General features: G+C 43.0%; 1 protein-coding gene across 1 annotated transcript in view; it reads left to right on the top strand.

The window, feature by feature from the left end:
* The first annotated feature begins 5,082 nt into the window (after positions 1–5,082).
* lars2 (leucyl-tRNA synthetase 2, mitochondrial) overlaps positions 5,083–20,817 on the top strand; it is a 28,225-nt gene continuing 12,490 nt past the window's right edge. Inside the window, exons 1-9 of the mRNA XM_070967215.1 lie at positions 5,083–5,238; positions 8,233–8,477; positions 10,461–10,592; positions 15,400–15,491; positions 15,574–15,634; positions 15,756–15,845; positions 16,172–16,315; positions 19,097–19,204; positions 20,637–20,796. Of these exons, the coding sequence (XP_070823316.1) occupies positions 8,244–8,477; positions 10,461–10,592; positions 15,400–15,491; positions 15,574–15,634; positions 15,756–15,845; positions 16,172–16,315; positions 19,097–19,204; positions 20,637–20,796 (1,021 nt within the window). The 5' untranslated portion in view covers positions 5,083–5,238; positions 8,233–8,243. The remainder of the gene's footprint in view (positions 5,239–8,232; positions 8,478–10,460; positions 10,593–15,399; positions 15,492–15,573; positions 15,635–15,755; positions 15,846–16,171; positions 16,316–19,096; positions 19,205–20,636; positions 20,797–20,817) is intronic.

The following is a 20,817-nucleotide window of genomic DNA, read 5'->3' as shown; positions in this document are numbered from 1 at the left end:
AAAAGTCTGAGTAGGAATAACTTGAACATTTTCAACAGAAAGCCTGTGCTGTGACTTTGCCACATGGACTTTGAAAGATGTGGGCATTTGCCAGGCAAGCAGGGTCTAACAAAAGATGCTGCTGAGCTGCATTATGGGAATTGTAGGATCCCATGTTGTCACAATACCAGGATTTTAAAGTACCATACAGTACAATACTAGTACAAAAAAGTAAAAAATAGTCAATACCTCCTTTGACATCATGGCAAAGAAAAAAAAACACTAATTACACAAATTAGCCAATTTTTCTTTTTCTCTTAAATTAAGAAACTGCACAAAGTGCTGGCACAGAAAGAGTCAAACACATTTTGTTTGTAATGATGTTGTAAGCCGTTCTTAAATGTTTTCCCTTACAGACCAACATTCTTCATTTCATTATTGATCAATTATAAATCTTTTATTTTTACAGTTTTGGTACTTTCAGTGCTATTGAATGTATACTCAATGAAGATTGTTTCATTTTAAACGGTGGTAAAAGTATCCAAGTATCGATACTTCTGCAACTTTAGCAGATCCAGAATGTTTGGAGCCAGGACTGGCCTCAGCTACTCCAAAGTTGATGTCTTTTTCATTCTGTCTCATTTGAGCCCAAACTTTATTGAAGTGCAATGCTAAATCACTTGAGTTCCCTCCTGTGAGTAAAGTAAGCAAAATTACACTCTGAAACTACTCAGCTGAAAATATACTGAAGCAAAACTATAGACCTACTGTATTATGAGCATGCTGTACCATAGCATTAAAAGCTTAAAAACAAGCAAAGACAATACTCTATTATGCATCATGTCTTCTTACAGAGCGCAACATTACATTACTGGATTATAATCACTCATTTTACATTTAAAAACTGTGACCACTACTGGGTCGCTTAATTCATGACAGTGCATCGAAATTTTAATGTGAAAAGTAAGCACTAAACCTGACTGTTGTTAATGTGTATATGTACCCAGGACCCCATGGAAAGCAGGATTGATACCATGAAATGAGGCAAGCTGTATGAACTTGAAATGCCTGTAAATAAATTTAGTCTATTACAAAATCCAGTGCTGACTCCTGAAATGTAGCGAAGGAGAAACTTAAAGTGTAGCACAAACTGGAAACACTCAGCTTGATTGCAAGTACCTCAAAATTGTGCTTTGTTACTGTGCTGCACTGGACAAAATGTACTGTAATGTTACTGACTTTATGTTGTTTCGTCCTCATACAATTTACTCTTATACTGTAAAATTAGCCCGTCTGTCTTAATGTTAACCTTAATGTGACAGCAATTAAAACACTGATGAACACATGCAGAAATAAATTTTTTTACCCGAAGACATAACAAAACGACAGTTTAAAAATCAGTGTATTCAAATCTTAATAAGACTGCCGCCTGACTCTCCCTTGCAGCCGGTCTGAGTGCATCTAGGAGACCGCAGAGGGATCTGCAGATCTGAGGAGTTGTACACTAATTAGTAACATTAATTGCCAAGGAGCTGCTCTGAAATCAGGCAAAGTGGATGTGCAGCTAGAGAGAAATGTGTATTTTTGTAGAACAGCTTGTCTGATGAGTGAAAGTCGTGCAGCAGTGTGAGAAAATGAGAACGGGGTGGAGATTGATGCTGCCAGACTCTTCTTCAACAGATTTTTTAAGATCTCGTTCCAAACCTCCTCATCTCCTGTGTGCCGTCCCATTTCTCCCTGAGGCCTTTGTCCTCCATGAGTACAGATAAGTGAAGGACACATGGTGCTGTCTATATGAAATAGGCCCTGGAAATAACATCACACTTATCAGGCTTCTGAGCCGCGGTCAGAGGCGTACAGAGACCCATCAGCCTGCTCCTCGCCGCTCTCCGGGAGCTGAGATGGTGTGAGATTGCTTCTCTGTGGCACCAGCGGCCTACTTCGCATTGAAGCAGATGTGGATTGTGAATCACACGTCCGTCCGCGAAAAGGTCACCTTGGACAGGTGAAGACAAGTCAGCCCCCTCCACCCCCGCCCCTCATCTGCTTTCTACCCAACGCATTGCTGCTCCTGCTGCTCTGTGTGGTCGTTTGTCATCTGGTTCTCTGCTGGTGAAATGCAATCGTCCTCCGAAACAGGGAGAGAGGTGGTGATTACCATGGGTTGTTTGTCATGGTGGGAACGGGGAGGTGGATGTGGGTGGAAAAGAAGGATGATTGGTTGCTTTCAAAAGTGATTTGTTTGAAAAACAACAGAGGCTGCTCGTACCTGGGACTCAAAGGCGATGCAGCGGTCCAAAAACGCACCACTTTAATGCAACCAAAAATAAACGAGGAAAAGACTTAAAGACTAAACTGAGGAATGGTGCCATGCAGTTTTTTTTTATGTTAATTATAGTACAATTTCGAGAGGTGGAACATTGAGACAAAGCTGGCAACTAGAAAGAGGATGAGACTTTCACAGAACTGATTCCACATTTTATTTCAGTGTTTTGTTTCTTCACAGAGTCCCAGCAATAAACTGGCTTTGGTCACTCAGACGCTCCCTGAGGACACGGAGCCTCCATCTGCTCCTCTTATATGATACCCATCATTTCTCCTTATACGTCACGTTGTTAGAGGAGCATTATTTTAAAAGACTGTTGAAATGGAGAAGACCTCATAGCGTCTGATGAGGTGAGGACTCTAGTTTTTATATTATGTTATCGCTTAAAACCATAAAAATATATTTTATTTGAAGGTATTTGTCACATATAACGTACATACATACATAACATATTTGCTCTGAACAGAGAAAAAGGAAAACTTGTCATGTTTACACTTTGGTTTGTGTACACTGTGAGTTCTATACGTTTATTAAATGATTTTTGACCTCAAAGTGTACAGAGATCAGTGGTCTACGCAGCAAAGACCACAGTCTATAATTATGTCAGTTTTGGCTCATACATATAGAAGTTTCAATTCTCTTACGTTAGGTTACATGAGGTTTTGCAACGGGTTCAACAAATGAGATGTAGCTGGACTGAGCCAGGCCGGGTGTGTCCTCCCTCGCTCTAACTTCTTATTTAGTGTACAAAAATGAGAGCGGCATCTATCCTCTGTCCTACAGTTCATTCTCATTCAGAATGAATGCATGTGCAGTGTTTTGTACCTATCAGTCAACAGAGAATCTGCTATAGATTCGACAATGTAAATTAGGAATTTTTGAACCGTTTCCGTATGATCAAATGAATAAAAGTAACTTCAGTCATACTCCCAGTTTCTTCCACAGTCCACTGCTTTAGATCTGGACAGGTTCAAACAGTTTTATTGACTCTACACATGAAAGCACTTCAGTGAAGGTGGACCATAAAAAGTGACCTTCAGGCTAAGCTTCTTTTGCCTTTTGTAAACCTTTTCATCCATCATCTGGGTATAACTGTACTCTCGACACCACTGGGAATGAGGGCATACCCTCAGTGATTCATTGAGATTTTAAATAAAGGTTGAATAAATGTAAAACAAAGCAATTGTTAATACATGTTAGAAGGGAGCGTCAAAATGAAATTGAGGTGGAGGAGCATGTTTCCTGAATTTGTCTGTGTTTTTGTCAGGATTTCAGCAGGAATTTCAATTCTGTACAAGCAATAAACCACCATTCACTAGCACCCGCAGTCCTCCATGAAATACTGTAAGCATGAGAGGGCGAGTATCAGAGTCATTCATCAGGGAGCCTCCCTCTGTATCTGCACACAGATCTTTGGCTGTGTGAGAAGAGTTAGTGTCTCAACTGTGTCAAAAACCCATTTCCCTCTCTCATTCCTCCTCTCCAGCCACATCCTGTTGTGCCCTGAGCAGAGGCGCCCATTTAACTCTGATATACGACAGCAGGCCGGAGCAGAGCCCCAGGTTTAGCTCTCTGACGTCAGGCTGAGGAACTCTCTCAATCTCCTGCTAATGATACCCCACCCTCCATTTTCTCTTCCTCGGCTGGCTCTGACTTCTTCCCTCCTTCACTGCTTCTGTCTGCACATCAGATCAGAGGTGAGAGCTACAGGGAGAGCTCATAGAAAAGAGTCTGTGATGAGACACTGCCTCCTTCTCCTCGTCTTCCTTCTCAGAGCCTCTGAATTCTGTGATGTGTGTTCTTGAAGTCAGCAATCACTGTATGCTGGAAGTTTGCATCAAAAGCCCCTCCTCTGGACACTCGTAATGCTGCAGGCATTAAATTTCTGTCATTAAATTATGTCGGTCGTGTTTTATGTAATTTGCCCTGATGTGGTTTGAGTTGATTTTCTTTGATAGATGCAAAAATAAAATAATGCACATTTGATCCCAGAAGATAAAAAAAAGTTTCAGTTAAAAATGTCTGTATCATAAAAAACTGGGATGACATCACTCATATTATGTCACCTAATATAAATGACACCAAGAATCATGATTTTTGATGCCCTGGCAATCCAGATGCTTTTGTAAAACATCAGTTCGTAATGTACTTAGAATTACTAAAGGTAATATATAAACCAGTGAACCTTTTATAAAGGATTCCTTAAGTGGCACCATAAAAGAGAATTACAGTTAAAACTGAGACCGACATTTGTTCTGTAAAATATGCATATTGGGGTTATTTCAGCAGTAGAAAACAATTTTCTCTACCTGGGGCAGTAATTTTAGGCTACTGAAATAAAAAAACAATAATTGGATTTTTTAATGAAATTGGAGAAATAATAATAAGAGCAGGAGATTACAGGGTTGCTAAGGTAACAAGCAGAACCATCACTCATTGAAATCACTGAAATAAACTGTGAGGCTCTGGCAATCAGACAAAATGCTCTCTCTCTCTCTCTCTCTCTCTCTCTCTCTCTCTCTCTCTCTCTCTCTCTCTCTCTCTCTTTCTCTCTCTCTCTCTCTCTCTCTCTCTCTCTCTCTCTCTGTGTGTGTGTGTGTGTGTGTGTGTGTGTGTGTGTGTGTGTGTGTTAAATGGCAGAAGAGTATGAGATAAGTTTGAATGAAAAGTATCTTATAAAATAAATAAAATAAATAGACTGTGAGTAGAAATGGTTAATGGAGCCCTCGGATAAAATTTGTCGTTGTCGACGTACACGTTGTTGATAAAGCTTATTTAAATCCAAGATGGCGGCGCCCATGGCGAAGTCGTGAACCAGGGAAACGGGTCATTTACGGCATATTTTAATGCCCGGTATGACATTTATAACATGGAATATGGGATTCTTGTCATTGCGACGATAACGCTGAAATAAAGGAGGTGCATTTAAAGCAGTAAGTACCTTCAAACTGAAAGCTTTTCGAACATTTGCCTCGTCTGTTTCACCGTCCGGCCGGCAGACACAGGCAGCTAACAGGGGAGCGGATACATTTATAATGTACATCAATGTCATGACAGTCATGTTAGCGAAAAGGACATTTTAAAAATAACCGTACTGTGTGTCTGCACATGAAGACAGCGTGTTTGAAGACCTGTGCAGTCAGGTGCTGAGAGGTTTAATCTGAGTTTAATTGACATGTAAGTGACACTTCAGTCAAAATAAAACTGACCTGTCATCAGTTTCAGAAACATCTTTGCAGTATCATCATGGTCAGACGCAACTAGTAATTACTTTTATTATCTATTCATCTGTCCATTACGTCATCAAGTCTTTAAAATATCAGAAAATTGTGAAAATTTTATCAATATAGCCAATTTACAACTCTTTAAAACAAAGGCAGCAAGTCTAATTTCAGAAACTAGGTAATAGTTCTTGCTGATTCAGTCAATTACTTAATCAACTTTTCCTTTCTTCTTCTTCTTCTTCTTCATCATCATCATCATCATCATCATCATCATCATCATTATCATCATCGTGACCAAACAAGCATCCATGACTGATTTCACTTTCACTCAGATAGAACAGTCTCAAAACTAGTTTAGCCTTAACGGTCAGAAACATTTAAGTGCTTTCACAATATTAAAATAACCCAAATCACAAACAATGTGTAATCACATGTCACAATATTTAAAGCTCTCTGTGGAAGCGGCCATGACTGGTTCTGCATAGCTTTTGAAACTGTTTGCTGCAGGCAGAAATATGATAACTGAGTTTCTGTACTGATACCAAAACTGTGTCTTTCTCCAAATCCCTTTTTCTGTTTCACCAAATACAATTTCTGAAATGCATTAGTGTTTAGTTTCTAAATACAAATCAACCATACCCCAATTAAAAACAGTCTAAAATGAGCAGAATTATGATTATAGAATGAGTTTAACAACACAAGAATTGAGCCAAACATTGATGGCAACTTCTAGTACATTACAGATTTTGACACATTTCAGCTGGTACCCAAAACCTACAATAGCATGGCCAATAATAATGATGTGAAGCATTAGACCTGCTCTGCTGTATCTGCTCTCACGGCAGAGTCAGCTTGATGTTTGCAGAAGTTTTCAGTCACTCTTTACAGGAGACACCCAAATGGATGAGCCCAGTCACCATAGAAACATTTTTCTATGTCTCTCGCCTCAACCCACTCGCTTGCACCTTCAGCGATGCACACAACCTTGAGTGCTCGGCTCTCCCAGCCTCAGCCTGAGGGAGGAACGTTGGCCGCCGCGATGCTTGGGTTATACTCGAGAGAATTCAGTGAAAAACACATTCCCACAAGCTGGTGGGTAGAGGAGAGGAGAGGAGAGGAGAGGAGAGGAGAGGAGAGGAGAGGAGAGGAGCAAGCACTTCTCGCTTGTTTTTACACTCATTTGGTGGAAAAAGCTCAGAGTTATCCCCAACAGATCTGTCCACCCTAGCCAGTAAAACCTTTAGGCTGGTCAGATTCTTACCAAATGATGTGGAGACTTGAAGTTTCTCACATCTGAGCGACTCTCGTCATGCAAAACTTCCTGTTTGTTTCTCAGCTAAAAACAAAAGTGCCTTTAAGTTGCTAAAATCTTCTTTCCTGATGTGTCTTTTGATCTGCTCGTGAAAATGATTTTATCCTTTACTGATTTCGCTTTAAACGCCCACGCAGGCCGCTCTTCTAATGATCTCCATTTATTTCCCCACCTCTGCGCTGAGCTCTTCCTCTGCAGTGATATTTTCATAGCACGGTAGAGAATAGAATAACCTTTTCCATGAGTTCTCCTCAGCTTCAGATAAACAGTCGTAATTTTTAGTCCCCTCATTTACATCCTCATCAGCCTGGCGTGTCAGGGCGTGCGGATTGTCACTTGTTCCACTCAGCAGTGATAAAAGGTTTCGCTGTCTGAGATCCAGATGCGTCACTGCTGTGAAAATATTCTCTTGACAGGTCAGGTTAGCAGCAGTTGTCCTCTGCTGCCAAGGAGGCAGACACTGTACTGAGATCTCAGGTTACCTTGGAAACTGTGTTTATATACATGTCTGTGTCTCTCTCTGAGTGTGTGTGTGTGTGTGTGTGTGTGTGTGTGTGTGTGTGTTGTGTAGAAGACAAATTTAGGTCAAATCTTTTTTCTTACATGCAGTTGACTGTCTGACCTACATTGAGCCATAGGGAAGTCTCACCTAGCTGCTGTGTCCATGCAAAAAAGAGCAAAAGTTGTATTTTTTTGAAGTAGCCCTCAATAAATAATTTGTTTTTCCAGGTGTATTGTACAGAAATCTTCTGATTTTGTCCTTTCTACCTACAAGTAATCACAAAACTTGAGCTGGAAGGGCGATCCAGGTGGTGTTATCCTGAGGCTGTCAGCGGTTAACATCCTGTCATGCAAAGAAAAATGTTTAAACTCCAGGGCTGAGAAATCTGTGAATAATTTCAAGTCAGTTGATTGAAAATGTCATTCACACATCTGAGCCGGCAGGTGGTTTAATAAGCATTATCACATCTCGCTGATTAAACCTCTTATTTCCCGAAATCATGCTGTTGTGTGAGTGACGTGGTGCACACAGACTGCGCAGACTGTGAAACAGCAGTGGAGAAAGAGGATCGCGTGGAGAGCCGCAGAGCTGAGCCGTCAGTCAGTGCTCAGCGACTGGACTCACATGTGCTGCTCCTGTGCCGGCTGATGCTCAGCGAGTGTCATTTTTAGGCCGTGATGGTATCCCATGCAGAGCCATTATGAGTGATCACTGCAGTCCCATGGAGAAGCATTTCTGTTCGATGTTGTGACTGGGAGGAGATTGATTGTGCCTTCTGGATGCATGAGTCTAAAACGTGTCTCTAAAGTTTAACATTTGCATTAAAAAATGTAATATATAACAATGGTTATGCAACAGTTTTCAGCTTACTGTATCTGTCCCTGTTTAGGTGAGCGAACCATGCAGATGTCAATGAAAAGGCTGGGTCTGTATTCACTGGGTGCTGCCCGGTCTGGCCAAATCAGGAGCGCTCTCCTGAGCCCAGCACTCCGCCTCCTGTCCCCCAGCACCCGCACCCTGTTCAGTGAGACAGGAGTGTGGGAGAAGGACTATCGAACAGAGACCCGACGCAGAGTGGAAGAATGGTGGCACTCACGAATTATGGCGCAGTGGCGGAAGGATGCAGTGGAGGAGGTAAGAAGGCTGACTTCATGACAATCCAATTGGCAGTCAAAGTTTTTGAGCATCCTCATTATGCCGTGTGTGTACAGATCATGTACTGGTGTCAGAACCCCCACAAGCCCTGAAGCTGGTTTTGTGTAACTTCGATGTACTCTGATAGAAACCTGGATACTGTGCCATGTGAACACGGTATCCAGGTTCATGATAAATCTCTGTTATGCTTACAGGTGTGTCGACAACTCAGGTTATGCATTGATTAGTATTTTGATCTATTAGATGTCAGATAAAAGTTCAGAAAAAAACCCTTTGCGTGTCTTGTTTTGTTTTTTGCAGATTTGCACAATATACAAACAGTACATTGTATCCGCTTCAATCCCAAGAACCCACCCAGTCCATCAACCCACCCAGTGTCCAACAGTTCAAAACCAAAAGCTGTTCGGTTTACAGTGAGAAAACCAGCAAATCCTATATTTGAGAAGCTGAAATCACCAAATGTTTGGCATTTTAGCCAAAAATGATCAGACTGCAGATTCATGTTCTGTTGATCTACATGGGGCAGCGCTCAGGCAGCCAAGCCCACAACAATTAAGTTTCCATTGGTAAAAGCTGGGGGTTGAACCAACAGAATTGCTCTACCTCATCCCATTTTTTTATTACGCCTCTGTTGAGGTTCCAGGTGAGCTGAGATGATACTAAAACATGGAGGTAAAACACCGCTGATTGGTCATAGAGAGAATCGTCTCGTTGTCTGCGCTCTGATGTTGGATTTCCCACCTCTCATGTTTTTTTTTTCCTCCAGTCTTTGTCTTGCTGCCTGCAGCCTTTTCTCAAACAAAGCTTTTCTCCTTGTTATAATAAACAACCACTTCCAGAGAAGAAAAAGCGTTTGATGTCCTCCATTGTGTTCTTATTGTTATAAGGCTAGTGTCGCTCAGTGCTGTACTGTGTGTTTGTGTGGAGAGCGTGTGGTTGAGCGAGCGAGGGAGCGGCAGCAGAGTGATGGTGAATGCGAGCGGAGCAGAGGAAAAGGTTAGCAGGAAGTTGTCAATCTGCCAGTAAATGTACCTCAGAGATTACAGTGTGTCAGTTAATAAAAGCTGCAGCATCTCAAGACCAAGTGAAGTCTCATCTGTTGTTTCCCAACAGCTGGAACAGTGAAGGCTGTTCGCCCCAAAGCCTTGTTCACAGCCCTGCCTACGTTTAAGAGTACTGTCTAAAACAGACCTGTGGTTTTGCCACATGTAGGTACAGGTTTCAAGGGTACTATACTGAAAGTGTTTGATGGTGTTTGGTGGCTTAAATACTCTCCCCTGTAAATCACACTATGAGCGTCTGTCAGCGCTGTTGAGTGAGTGAAAATAAATGTCCATGAGCCAAGTGAACGCTTCTATCTGGGTAAATGGTTTAATGTATACACTGGTAACGCCTTTAGCCTCTTCTTTAGGATTAATTGATTAATAGTTCATTAAGCATCCTTCCACATTATGCACAGCTATTACAGGCTGTGGCCCGGGCAGCTCATCTCAGACCCCGAGCTCTGGCTGATTATATATCCTAATGGTCTGAACGTGCGGCTGTCTGGGACAAGCTGACAGTGATTAAGTGCATTCATGACAGCCCTGTTCCTAATTAATTTATTGAAAAATTCATGACGCAGGTTTCCTGTAATCATGTATGGCTGGGTGTATCCGATACTCACTGTGTTGCCCTGGTAACAGTGTTGTGACTGTAAACCATCCATAATCAGCGCTGGTGCAGTTCAGATTCTGACACTGTAATCAGATACTGTTAGAGCCTCTCGATCTGTGTGTGATGAGTTATTATTCCCGTCCTGACCCCGTCAGGTTAATGGTGTCTTTTCTACAAGACTCTTTCAAAAGCCAGACTCATAATGGAGATTCCTGCACTGTTATTGTAGTCTCTCAGGATTAAAATACAGTGTTACAGTCTTCTCTTACAGCTCTCTGCATTGTTTTGACTGTTGTTTTTCCTCAGGGTTCCAACAAGAAGAAGTTTTATGTCCTCTCCATGTTTCCATACCCATCGGGGCGCTTGCACATGGGCCACGTGCGAGTGTATACGCTCAGTGACACGATCGGCCACTTCCAGAGAATGAGAGGCCATCAGGTATGTGTGATTTGTCTTTTTACTGCTTCCTGCTATCCTCCATGAGACATGCAAGGTCAGAACACTCCGCGCCGGCATTAAATGGAAGATAAACCTAGAAAGTTTTGATTACGGCTTAAGTGGTTAGAAATGAAAATATGCTAGTTAGAGGCCTTTTTAACAGAAGGTGTTTTGACTCATCACAGTGGAAATAGCACAAGTATAAATTATAAAATGAACCGTGGCTGAATTCCATTTAGCTGCTCCAGTTTCAGAGTCCTGTTTTTGTGCATTCTGGCTCACTGTCACACTGTCATGACTTAAAGGTACAATATGTAAGATCTGGCCACGGAGGGGCAGCATCACCAGACTGACCACTAACGGCTGCTCATTGTACTTTTTGCTGGAGCCATCTGTGGCTGTTAGCTGCCGTGCGCTTACACCTGGGATTTTCCTGCTGGGACAAGTCTGAATATTTGCTGTGCAACATGTCTGTGAAGCTGGAATCTACTGTCTCTTCTCATAAGAGCGGAGATTAAAAGTTAAATGCGTTTCAATAATCCACCTACCTCTTTCCTAAAACTAGAAAGCAAATAAAATGTTGAGCGTGTGATGTTGCTGTATTGTGACATGAAGAATTGTGGGCTGGCGTATACGCAGTGACCACATGCTTATTTGAGTTCTTGCATTCTCACAGTGAAACATAAATGTCAGCTTTATTTGGGTGTAAGAACTCACAGAAATGTTGCATCAACAGCTTGAATTCCCCATTCATCATCTGTGGAGATATTTCACCAGTGAGACTGTAAGTTTAAAAGCTTTCGCCTGTTTCTAAATTAAGCCCAGGCTTGCGTTTGCTCACAAATATTGACTCAACTGTTCTTGGGCAAAAAATACCCAACATGTGTAACTTCTCGCTGCAAGTGGCCACACCTTTAAGAATAAGGCTTTTATTGCTCGTCATCCGCCCCTCACCACAAGTCTTCTTCTGTGGCTTCGCTGTCCCTCTTGTGCTCTTCTGACTCGTCTTCCCCAAAGGCGCATGTTTGACTGCTGTGAACTGCGATAATTGTGAGACATCTGCTTTCCTGTCTGGGTTCAATGTTTTAAAAGTCATTTGATTCCGGCTGTTACCATAATATTGCCGGTAAACCACCCATTCTGTACTGGAACAGTGAGTCATTCTTTCATTTCGAGTTAATGGAGCGCTCTGTATTCAGTACATAACATTATAAAGTATTGACTGATTGATGCTTTCTGCTTTCACATTGAAGGTCTTTAATTGAGAAGCATTAGCAGCACGGTAATACTTCCTGGCACCATCATCTTTCAGTTACATGACCGAAGTTTACACTGTCTTTGGAGCACGTTTTTCTGTTGGGTGTCCTTGATTCCTACTTTCTGCCAATACAGTACAGTACATTTGTGAACTCATGTCACTCATGTCATGTAAACTGCTTTCGTAGAAATTAAATTTCTATTTTGATTATTTTACTTACATTTCTATCAAATTTACAATGTTTCCATATAGCTGACACCTTTTATCGACATTTTCTTCTGTTGGAATGACCTAGTTATTAAATGTTATTCATTTATGCTGATGGATAAAAACACTGAAACCACAGATTTGGGCTGTTGTTTCTCACATTGAATGATTCCACGATCTTCTGTGAGATGAGACATTTTTCTGACACCTTTTCAAAATCAACTGCGTTAAATACAAAAACGAGTCATCTTTAGGAAACGCTGTTCCCTGTTTTTACAAACTGACTCTTGGAGAAAGTGGGTTTGAAGCCTGCTGCGATAGAGGTAAGGTAAAGGTAAAATCCATACTCGACCCTGCTTCGAATCAAAGTGCTGCAGTCGATATTCAGCACTCTGTTTGAGTCCAGTAGACCACTGCTGTTGATGAAGCTGTGGCCAGTGCCTGTCAGACGCATCATGCTGCTGCAGTCACACACGCCGTCTGACAGGACAGTGACCGCCTATGTTCAGTTCACTGAACAGTCTTTGTCTTCACACCATCCGTCCCTGCCTTTACCCCGATGCAGACTTGGTGTGTGACAAACCTTCTTCTTTTCCTGCTGGATTTTACATTTGTGTATCTCCTTCACCTGCAGGGAGAATCCCTTCTGCCACTGTCTGCTTTCTCCCCGAACAGAAACATGTTTCACATGACTGGCAGCCACTTCCTGCCCAGGAGCGCGCTTTCTCTCAGCGTCTGTCGGAAAGCGGACTCTGTTCCGCTGGATGCACACAGTCTTCTTTATTAACTAGTTAATTAAGGAAGGTACACTCTGTCCACTGTCACATCCTGGAGCTGTTTTCTGGCTTTTACAGGGTGTTTCATGAGAGAATGAGGCTAACAATTTTACACCCAGACTCAGTGTTCCTGTGCATTTATGTAATTAGATCACAGTGAAATAAGTAAGGGACTGTTTTCTCCTGAACAAGTTGTCCACATGATTAAAGTGCCCACTGCTCCGCTGGTGAAAAGGCTCTGCTGGGTGCTGGAACGGCAGTAACAGACAGCATGGTCTGTGGAATAGCATTGGGGACTTTGAATCCGTTGCTGTTGACTCTGATTCTGTTGTTGTTGTTGCTGTTGAGTAATTTGTGAAAAGGAAAACTACCTTCCATTCACCTCCATTACATTAAACAAATTGTTCAGCATGTTGGGAAGTAAACTTATTTGCCTCCTTGCTGAGACTTAGATGAGGAGGTTGATACCACATTCATGTCTCTATGGTGAAGCTGGAGCCAAGTGATGTTTATCTTAGCAAGACTGGAAATGATAAACAGCATATTTGATTAGTGAGCTCACAAGCGCTTTTAGTGGACTTTGTTACCTTTGATAATTGTCAAACTAGCTTTTCCCCCCTGTTTTCATACTTTATGCTCAGCTAAGCTAATCCACTGCTGGCAGCAGCTACATATTTATTGTTCAGGCATGATGGGTTGTATCATTCTTTTCATCTAAGCCTTGGCAAAAAAGTGAATAAATGTGTTTTCCAAAATATCAAACCACTCCTTTAAATCATCTTCATGTCTAGAAACCACTAATGCTGCAGTAAATTCCCATGATTTGAGTGAAATAAACCTTTAGAGATGTAAATGAAAACTGATTGAATGCTCCTCTTCTTGCTGCCATTTGGCCTCTTGTTGCATGTGCACATGGCTGCTGTGTAGAATTGTGCATCTTAAATGGGAAAAATTATTTGGTCATGGAATAAGCCAAATTTGTCCAGTGAACAAGACAAAAGAGTTGAATGTCGAAGCAATTACCAGACATTGGTTTGTGATCAATTAGTGTGATGAAAAAACAGACAAACGGTTGTATTTCAATGCTGCAGCAGATGAAGAGACGCTTCTGGCTGGAACTGTGTAGGTGGACACTTGCATTTAGCAGAGTGGCTCCACATTCACAAAACCGCTCCCTGTCCTTGCCGTCAGCACGAGGAGCCTGGAGCTGTGGATTGATGTGTCCGTCTCAGGTTGGCACTGACTTGCTCCGTGTTGCAGTGGACAGATTGTCATAAAATGTGCCAACTCTGACTCCCACATCCATCTTCCACTGCCTGTTGTCACTCTGAAATGCTCTGAAATGTACTGTAAGTCTCAGTGATAGAGGTTAATGAAGAGTCAGACCAGCGTTCACGCTGTGTGTGGACATAAGGACAAGTGGAGCTGAAGCTATTTGCAGTAAAAAGGTAATTTGCCGCTTTTCAATGCAGCCTGTCCATCACAGCCGGTCCCCTGTAACATCCCTGATGAGTACCTTCTCACTTTAATGGAGTATTTATATTAAATAAACAACATAGTAGCATATCCATCCTAATGAGGTGCGTGTTTTTTTTTTCTACTTTGTTATCCACATAGGCTATCTTTGGCTCTCAGCCTGCCTGTGTTCCTCCTGAGCAGTCACAGTGGTCCGTTGTGCTGAGCGCTCTTAGCTTAATGCCATCCAGCACTCGGCTTTACAAATGAGGCCCATGCAGTTACCAAGGATACCAATTCGTCTGAAACACCAGACCCGTTAGAGTCCATACAATGATCCTCTCCAGTCCTCGACTCCCTGTCACTCTGCTTCTCCTCTGCTTTGCTCACGCCTTACTCTCCTGTGCCTTCATCTCGTTTCTCTCCTGGCGAGCAGAAAAACACAGGCAAAGAGCTAAAGGGAGAAAGAGAGGAGGGAAAGAGACGTGGACTTGAGTCGACAAAGATTTGTGTCGAGGAGGGTGTGTGTTAGATGTGGGCAATGAAATGGATGTGGATGCAAAGTACAGAGGGATAGAGGGAGAAGGCTGACGATGAGGCGAAGTGACGGTAGATCATTATGTTGCTTAGGAAATTGCGTGTAAAACAACTTTCTAAGTCATTTGCATCAAGCTGGCCAATAGAAAGCTGCCACATCCTGCTCTTCCTTTCAAAGCCTCACCTTGCTCTCCACTTGTTCTTACATTATATAACTGCTGCAGTTACGTGAACATTGTGGTAAATGTGAAGGCATTAACCACAATGTGTAATGGAGCTGAGATCACAGGAGGGAACAACACATTATCATATCGGGGTCAACATGCATTGCAGTTAGGGGAGCACAAGGCTGTTTTAGTGTATAAATTGCCTCCTACAGTGAAGCAGTTTGTATTTTACTGTTACTGTTTGCATCAATCCCCCTCTACTCACAAATGTGTAGCTTATTGTTGCTTCACTCAGATGTTTGAGCTTCAGTGTGCAGGGTGATATGTGCAGGGTTTGCCATTAAAAGGCTGTCTTCACATTTATTCCTCTGATTTCGCCTCTAATGCAGCGCTAACTGCATCCACAGGTGTTGAATCCAATGGGTTGGGACGCTTTTGGACTTCCAGCAGAAAACGCAGCCATTGAGAGAGGCCTCGACCCCGAGGACTGGACTAAACGGTGCGTGGAATATCATGTGTTCTTATTGGCGCTCATTTTCTCTAAATAGCTTTAACATTGCTGCTCTGTGTCGTCTCCTCAGTAACATCCGGTCCATGCGGGAGCAGCTGGACAGCCTGGGCCTTTGCTTCAATTGGGACCGGGTGAGTAGGAAGTGAAGAAGAACTGAGCATCGGACAGAGAGCAGAGCAGCTTTTGGGTCTGCTTTGCTCTCCCGTGCGTGACACCACACACTGCTGACCTGACTCTGGCTTCTCCTGACAGGAAGTGACCACCTGTCTCCCAGACTACTACAAGTGGACGCAGTACCTGTTTATCAAGCTCTTTGAAGCAGGACTGGCATATCAGAAAGAGGTAGGAATGGCCTTTTCATTAAAGTGTTCATCTTGGTTTGCTATTGAAAGGAATAATATGATTGGTTTAGGTATGAGGTCCCCGAAACTTACAGAAATGATTGAGGCAGCTCACCCGTCACTCTTGGAAAAATATGAATGAATTGAAGGGGGAGAGCTTGGCAGAAGCCCTTTGATTATGTTTAATGAAATGGGACGACCTTGAAACAAGCCTTTGGTCTGTCTATTAAATCCAACCTTCTTCCTAAGCTCTGCCTTTTCATTTTAACTGTGTGTGCGTATGTGTTCATCTGCATTTGTGTGCTTAATTGTGTGTGTGTTATCTAGGCTGTGGTGAACTGGGACCCTGTTGATCAGACAGTGCTGGCTGATGAGCAGGTGGATGAAAATGGTCGCTCCTGGCGCTCTGGTGCCCTGGTGGAGCAGAAGCTGCTCACACAATGGTTCATCAAGACTACAAACTATGGCAAGGTACAGCTCTTTGGTATGTGTGTGCGTGTGTTTGTGTGTCCGAATGGCTGACCAGCAGTTTCGTGCAGGCCGAAATAAGCAGTGGACCGCTCTGATAACAATCATGGGCAACACTTCAGTAGCAGCAGCTGCAGCACTGCCTCTCTGGTTCTGCAATCAGACCCCTGGACACCGTCATCTGTAGCCTGGCATCTCCCGACTAAGAAGAGATGGGCCGGCGGAGTCGGGGTAACCACCAGGCGGCCTGGCCGGCTGATGAGAAGCCTCCGCCTGTTCAGCGCACAGCACAGGCCTGAAATTACCCCCTCTGGACTCATATGAATCAACCACAGGAAAGAAGGTTCATACATTATGCATGCAGTGCATGTATGTGCACCGTTAGACATGGAGGTATGTGTGTGCACACGCTGCACAGAGTGTGTCTTTGAAGTGTCTTTCTTTGAGAGCACTTAACTCGCACTTGACTTGCAGACAATGAAAAGAAATTCAGCATTTAAATTTGAGTCTTTTCTAAGTTGAGGAAATTGAGGTAAAATGATGTGACACTATCATCATATTTCGTGTTCAGTTATCAGTTGATCTGGTGATTGTTTTGTTGATGACATCTTCAGACATCTTGTTTTGTCCGACCAGTAGTCCAACACCCAAAGACTTACAGCTGACAATGATGTTAAACAGAGAAACGCAGCAAATGCTCATATTTGAGAAGCTAAAGCCAGACAGAGATTGACATTTCTGCTTGTCAGACGACTTGAAGGGATTGTTAAAAAAGTTACATGTATTTCTCTGTCTGTCAAAATAGTACATCAGATTGAGGCCATGAGAAAGGAAGCTATAGCATAAGCAAGTTTTAAGTTTCTGAGCAGATCCTCACACCATAATGTGAATGTGATCACCAAGAAATGGGCTCAAACATGCAAAAACACTAATTTGTCTGTTGAGGGTATGCTAATTCATTTGGCAATTTTGACATTTTGATCAAAAAAATAAATTAAAAAATCAGTTTGTCCATGGGTGTCGCCCAGTTTTAACCACAGCGCTGACGTTGCCCGTGCTTGTCCATGTCAGAGGTGTGAGTGGAGGTGGAAGCAGCCTACTGTGACAATGTGTTCCTGCATTTCTAATTTTCTGACGAAGAGAGAAGTGGGAAGGAAGGAAGAGGAAGGTGTTAGGGAAAAGAAGTGAGAAAGACAGATGGAGTGAAAGGAGGACAGTGTCGAAGCAGCGAGCCAAATAGAAAGTGCTGTAATTGGACCGTGATTCCCTGCGTGCGCGTTTCTCTGCTCGCCTGCAAACGTGTTGGAGTCTGTTAGACAACATTAACTTCAGACAATATTTATTCAGCGGCCACCAGTTTAGCTGTCAGGTTTGTTCCACGCTGCACCTAAAGAGTTTCCTCGTGAATCGTAACCGTTTCCTTTCTTCCGGGACACAAATGACTGCATATTATTCCTAAGACGGATCTCTTGAAGTGGAGCGTGCGGGATGCAGAAGGTGGCAGGAGCGGAGTTTTCAATTTCATGCATAATCACACTTGTTGCGCACATGCCCGCTACGCTGCATCGACATCTAAATGATTCGCTGCGAGCTCAGTGTATTGTTCAGCTGATGTTACTCAGATATCAGCGCAGCTTAAGAACAAATGACGTGGAGGTCGCTGGTTCAAATCCCAGAGCCAGCTTGGGAAAGTGCACAGATTTCTGTTGCTGCCTTGTGTGATGTTTTTGTCAGAACTGTACTAGATGTCTCTCTCTCTCTCTCTCTCTCTCTCTCTCTCTCTCTCTCTCTCTCTCTCTCTCTCTCTCTCTCTCTCTCTCTCTCTCTCTCTCTCTCTCACACACACACACACACAACCCTCAGTTATTGCTATACCATGCTTTTCCTCTCTCAAGCTTTTCTTAGTTGCCATGGAGACCCCTCTCCTCGCTGTATATTTTCCAGTTATGCCTGCATCTGTGCCAAACTATATTTTCTGATCCAGGAAAGTGAAAAAGGTTTTTGGACTCTCTCTCTAAAGCCATCATCAGTTGCCCGTCATGGCTTTTCCTGTTTCTTCCTCGTTGCTGATAAGATCTCTGTAGTGCTACGCCTCCTGTGAGGTCTCTCCGTCACGCTGACACGGATTCACGGGGATTTATGTCTCTTTTCTCCCGCTGTGGGGAGAACCCATGGCTGACACACCCCGCAGTCATGCTGGTGATGACTGTAGCTAGAGTTTATGTTTATATCGGTATCGCTGTGATGAGGTGCTGCGTGCTGAGCGGCACGGTGAGGGGGATTCTGGGTAATAGATTGTGACAGACTGAAAAGGAACTGGAGAGTTATAACGTCTCTGCCCTCAGCCCAGCTGTGGCTTTTTGGCCTGAGCCTCGTTGATATGCATAGCTTCCTTTAATCATGCAGAATAACAGTAGTTGCGTGTGTGAGACTGTGCGTGAGTGTGTGTGAGAGAGGGAGTGCGCGCTTTATAGCCGATCGCTTTGTGATATCAAGGAAAGTAGGGCGAGTGGAGGTCAGGATTTTTGAAAATCCCTCTTTGTCTGCATAATGTGACCTGGTCGGCTCTGCCGCTTTGTCAAAATAAATTGGCTGGGCTTTGAAAGAGACCACACTGAGTTGCAGTCATTATGCTACTTTACTGTAGACAGCCACATACTTATGAGGAACCAGTTGCCCCCTGACAAAAATTGTCTATATCACACAACGAAGGGAAAAATTAGCTCTTTCCAAACTTGTGCAAAGTAGAAAACTTGCTTCTTTGTTTCGGTCTCCCTCCTCCAGCCTCTCCTGGACTCCTTGGCAGACCTTCCCGAGTGGTATGGGGTCAAAGCCATGCAGGCAAACTGGATTGGAGAGTGCACCGGCTGCTACTTCGATTTCAAACTCAAGGTGAATCTCAGCTCCCTTCCCTCTGCTCGCTTCTTATTCATTCATCATTCTCGCTTTCTTTCAATCTCAGTCTTTTTCCACCAAGCGTTTCCCTGTTGCTCTCTCTTCCTAGCCTCTATTCTTCATCTCTTTCTCCCCGAGCACTGATTGCTTGCTTTGTTTTGGATGCCTCTGTTTATTTATATATTTCTATTAAAAATCATGTACCAAAACATAAAAATCTTCACTTTGTTGTTCACATTCAGTGGGCGCATCCAACTGCAAGTGGCAATTTACCCAAACAGATGATGTCACAGATTAGTTTCTATTGAGCTTTCTGAGAGCTGTATTTACAGTTCTTCACACGTCTGTCGTTTCAAACTGAGCGGTCGCAAAAAGCCCACTGAGAGCCCGATGAACACCCTCATTAAACTGCTCTCCTTGAAAAAGAATCAGAAAACTTGTTACTCAAGTTGGCCCCTTAATTTAATATGTCTTCATATTTCCAGAGGAAAGACGGTTGGAGGATGTATGAGTGCTTTTGTGTTTTTTTGTGAACGTTCTTTTGTGGCATAATGAAAAATTAAAGTTAAAACCCGGGGTCGCTCAGTTAATTAGATGGTTGCTTGTCTTATATTACATCATCTTACACTGTCACAGGAACTCGTCACTGAATTATGCTCCCAGGGGGCTGAAGATATGTATTAGTAGGTCTCCTACAACACTACATGTACTAATTACCCCAGAACCCCTTTGAATGAGTGTAACATCTATAAACAATTACAAGATTAAAGACAGTGTAATGTCATTATGTATCAAAGAGCTACGTACAGCACGTGTTGCCTACATCTGACAGTCCCACTGACAATCGGTTTATCTTTAATCATTTATGCGAAAAACAAGTTTAAGAATTTTGACAGATGCCCTTCACAAGTCCCAGTTGATGTCTTAAAACAGCTTAATTTGGACCGACTAACAAACATCCATCAAAGACACAAATCCTGAAACTTTGACCTTCTTGGTGCGCTGCAGCAATAGGGAGGCATTGCCATACTGTTACAATACAAGAAGCATTTGATTTGAAGTATTACCCTACCTTGCAAATATTTGAGGTTTTTACACAATAAATAAATAAAACGTAATCAGTGGTGAATATTTCACTTTCTGAACACTAATTGATGATTTGAGTGTTTCAGCGCTAAAATATAAAACAGTACAATTAATCAGTATTATCATGCTTCTGTGCCTAAAACTGTAATCTAGTCTTTTCAAATGACTGAAAACCTGACCTGTAATGTGTTTAACATGTGTGGTAAACATCATATTTTAGAATAAACCACTTGGTGTGGCAGCTTGAGCAGTCAGCAGGTCCTCCTCGTTAGCTTGGCTGCAGAGCAGCTGTTGACACATGGACGCTGAGAGGTCCCCACATGCTTCTTCTCTCCTCTCCCAGGTGAACGGGGAGGAGACGGGGGAGACCCTGTCAGCCTACAGCTCCTCCCCAGAGACGGTGTTCGGAGCGGCTTACCTGGCCATCCTGCCCTCCCACAGACTGCTGCACGGCAGCAGCTCAGTGCGCTCTGCCCTGGAGAAAGCCTTTCAGCCCGGCACAGGTGAGCTGTCTGTCAAGGTGT

The sequence above is a fragment of the Chaetodon trifascialis genome, chromosome 7 (genome assembly GCF_039877785.1).
Source record: "Chaetodon trifascialis isolate fChaTrf1 chromosome 7, fChaTrf1.hap1, whole genome shotgun sequence".
Lineage (NCBI taxonomy): Eukaryota > Metazoa > Chordata > Actinopteri > Chaetodontiformes > Chaetodontidae > Chaetodon > Chaetodon trifascialis.
This window is presented reverse-complemented; position numbering and strand designations above follow the sequence as displayed.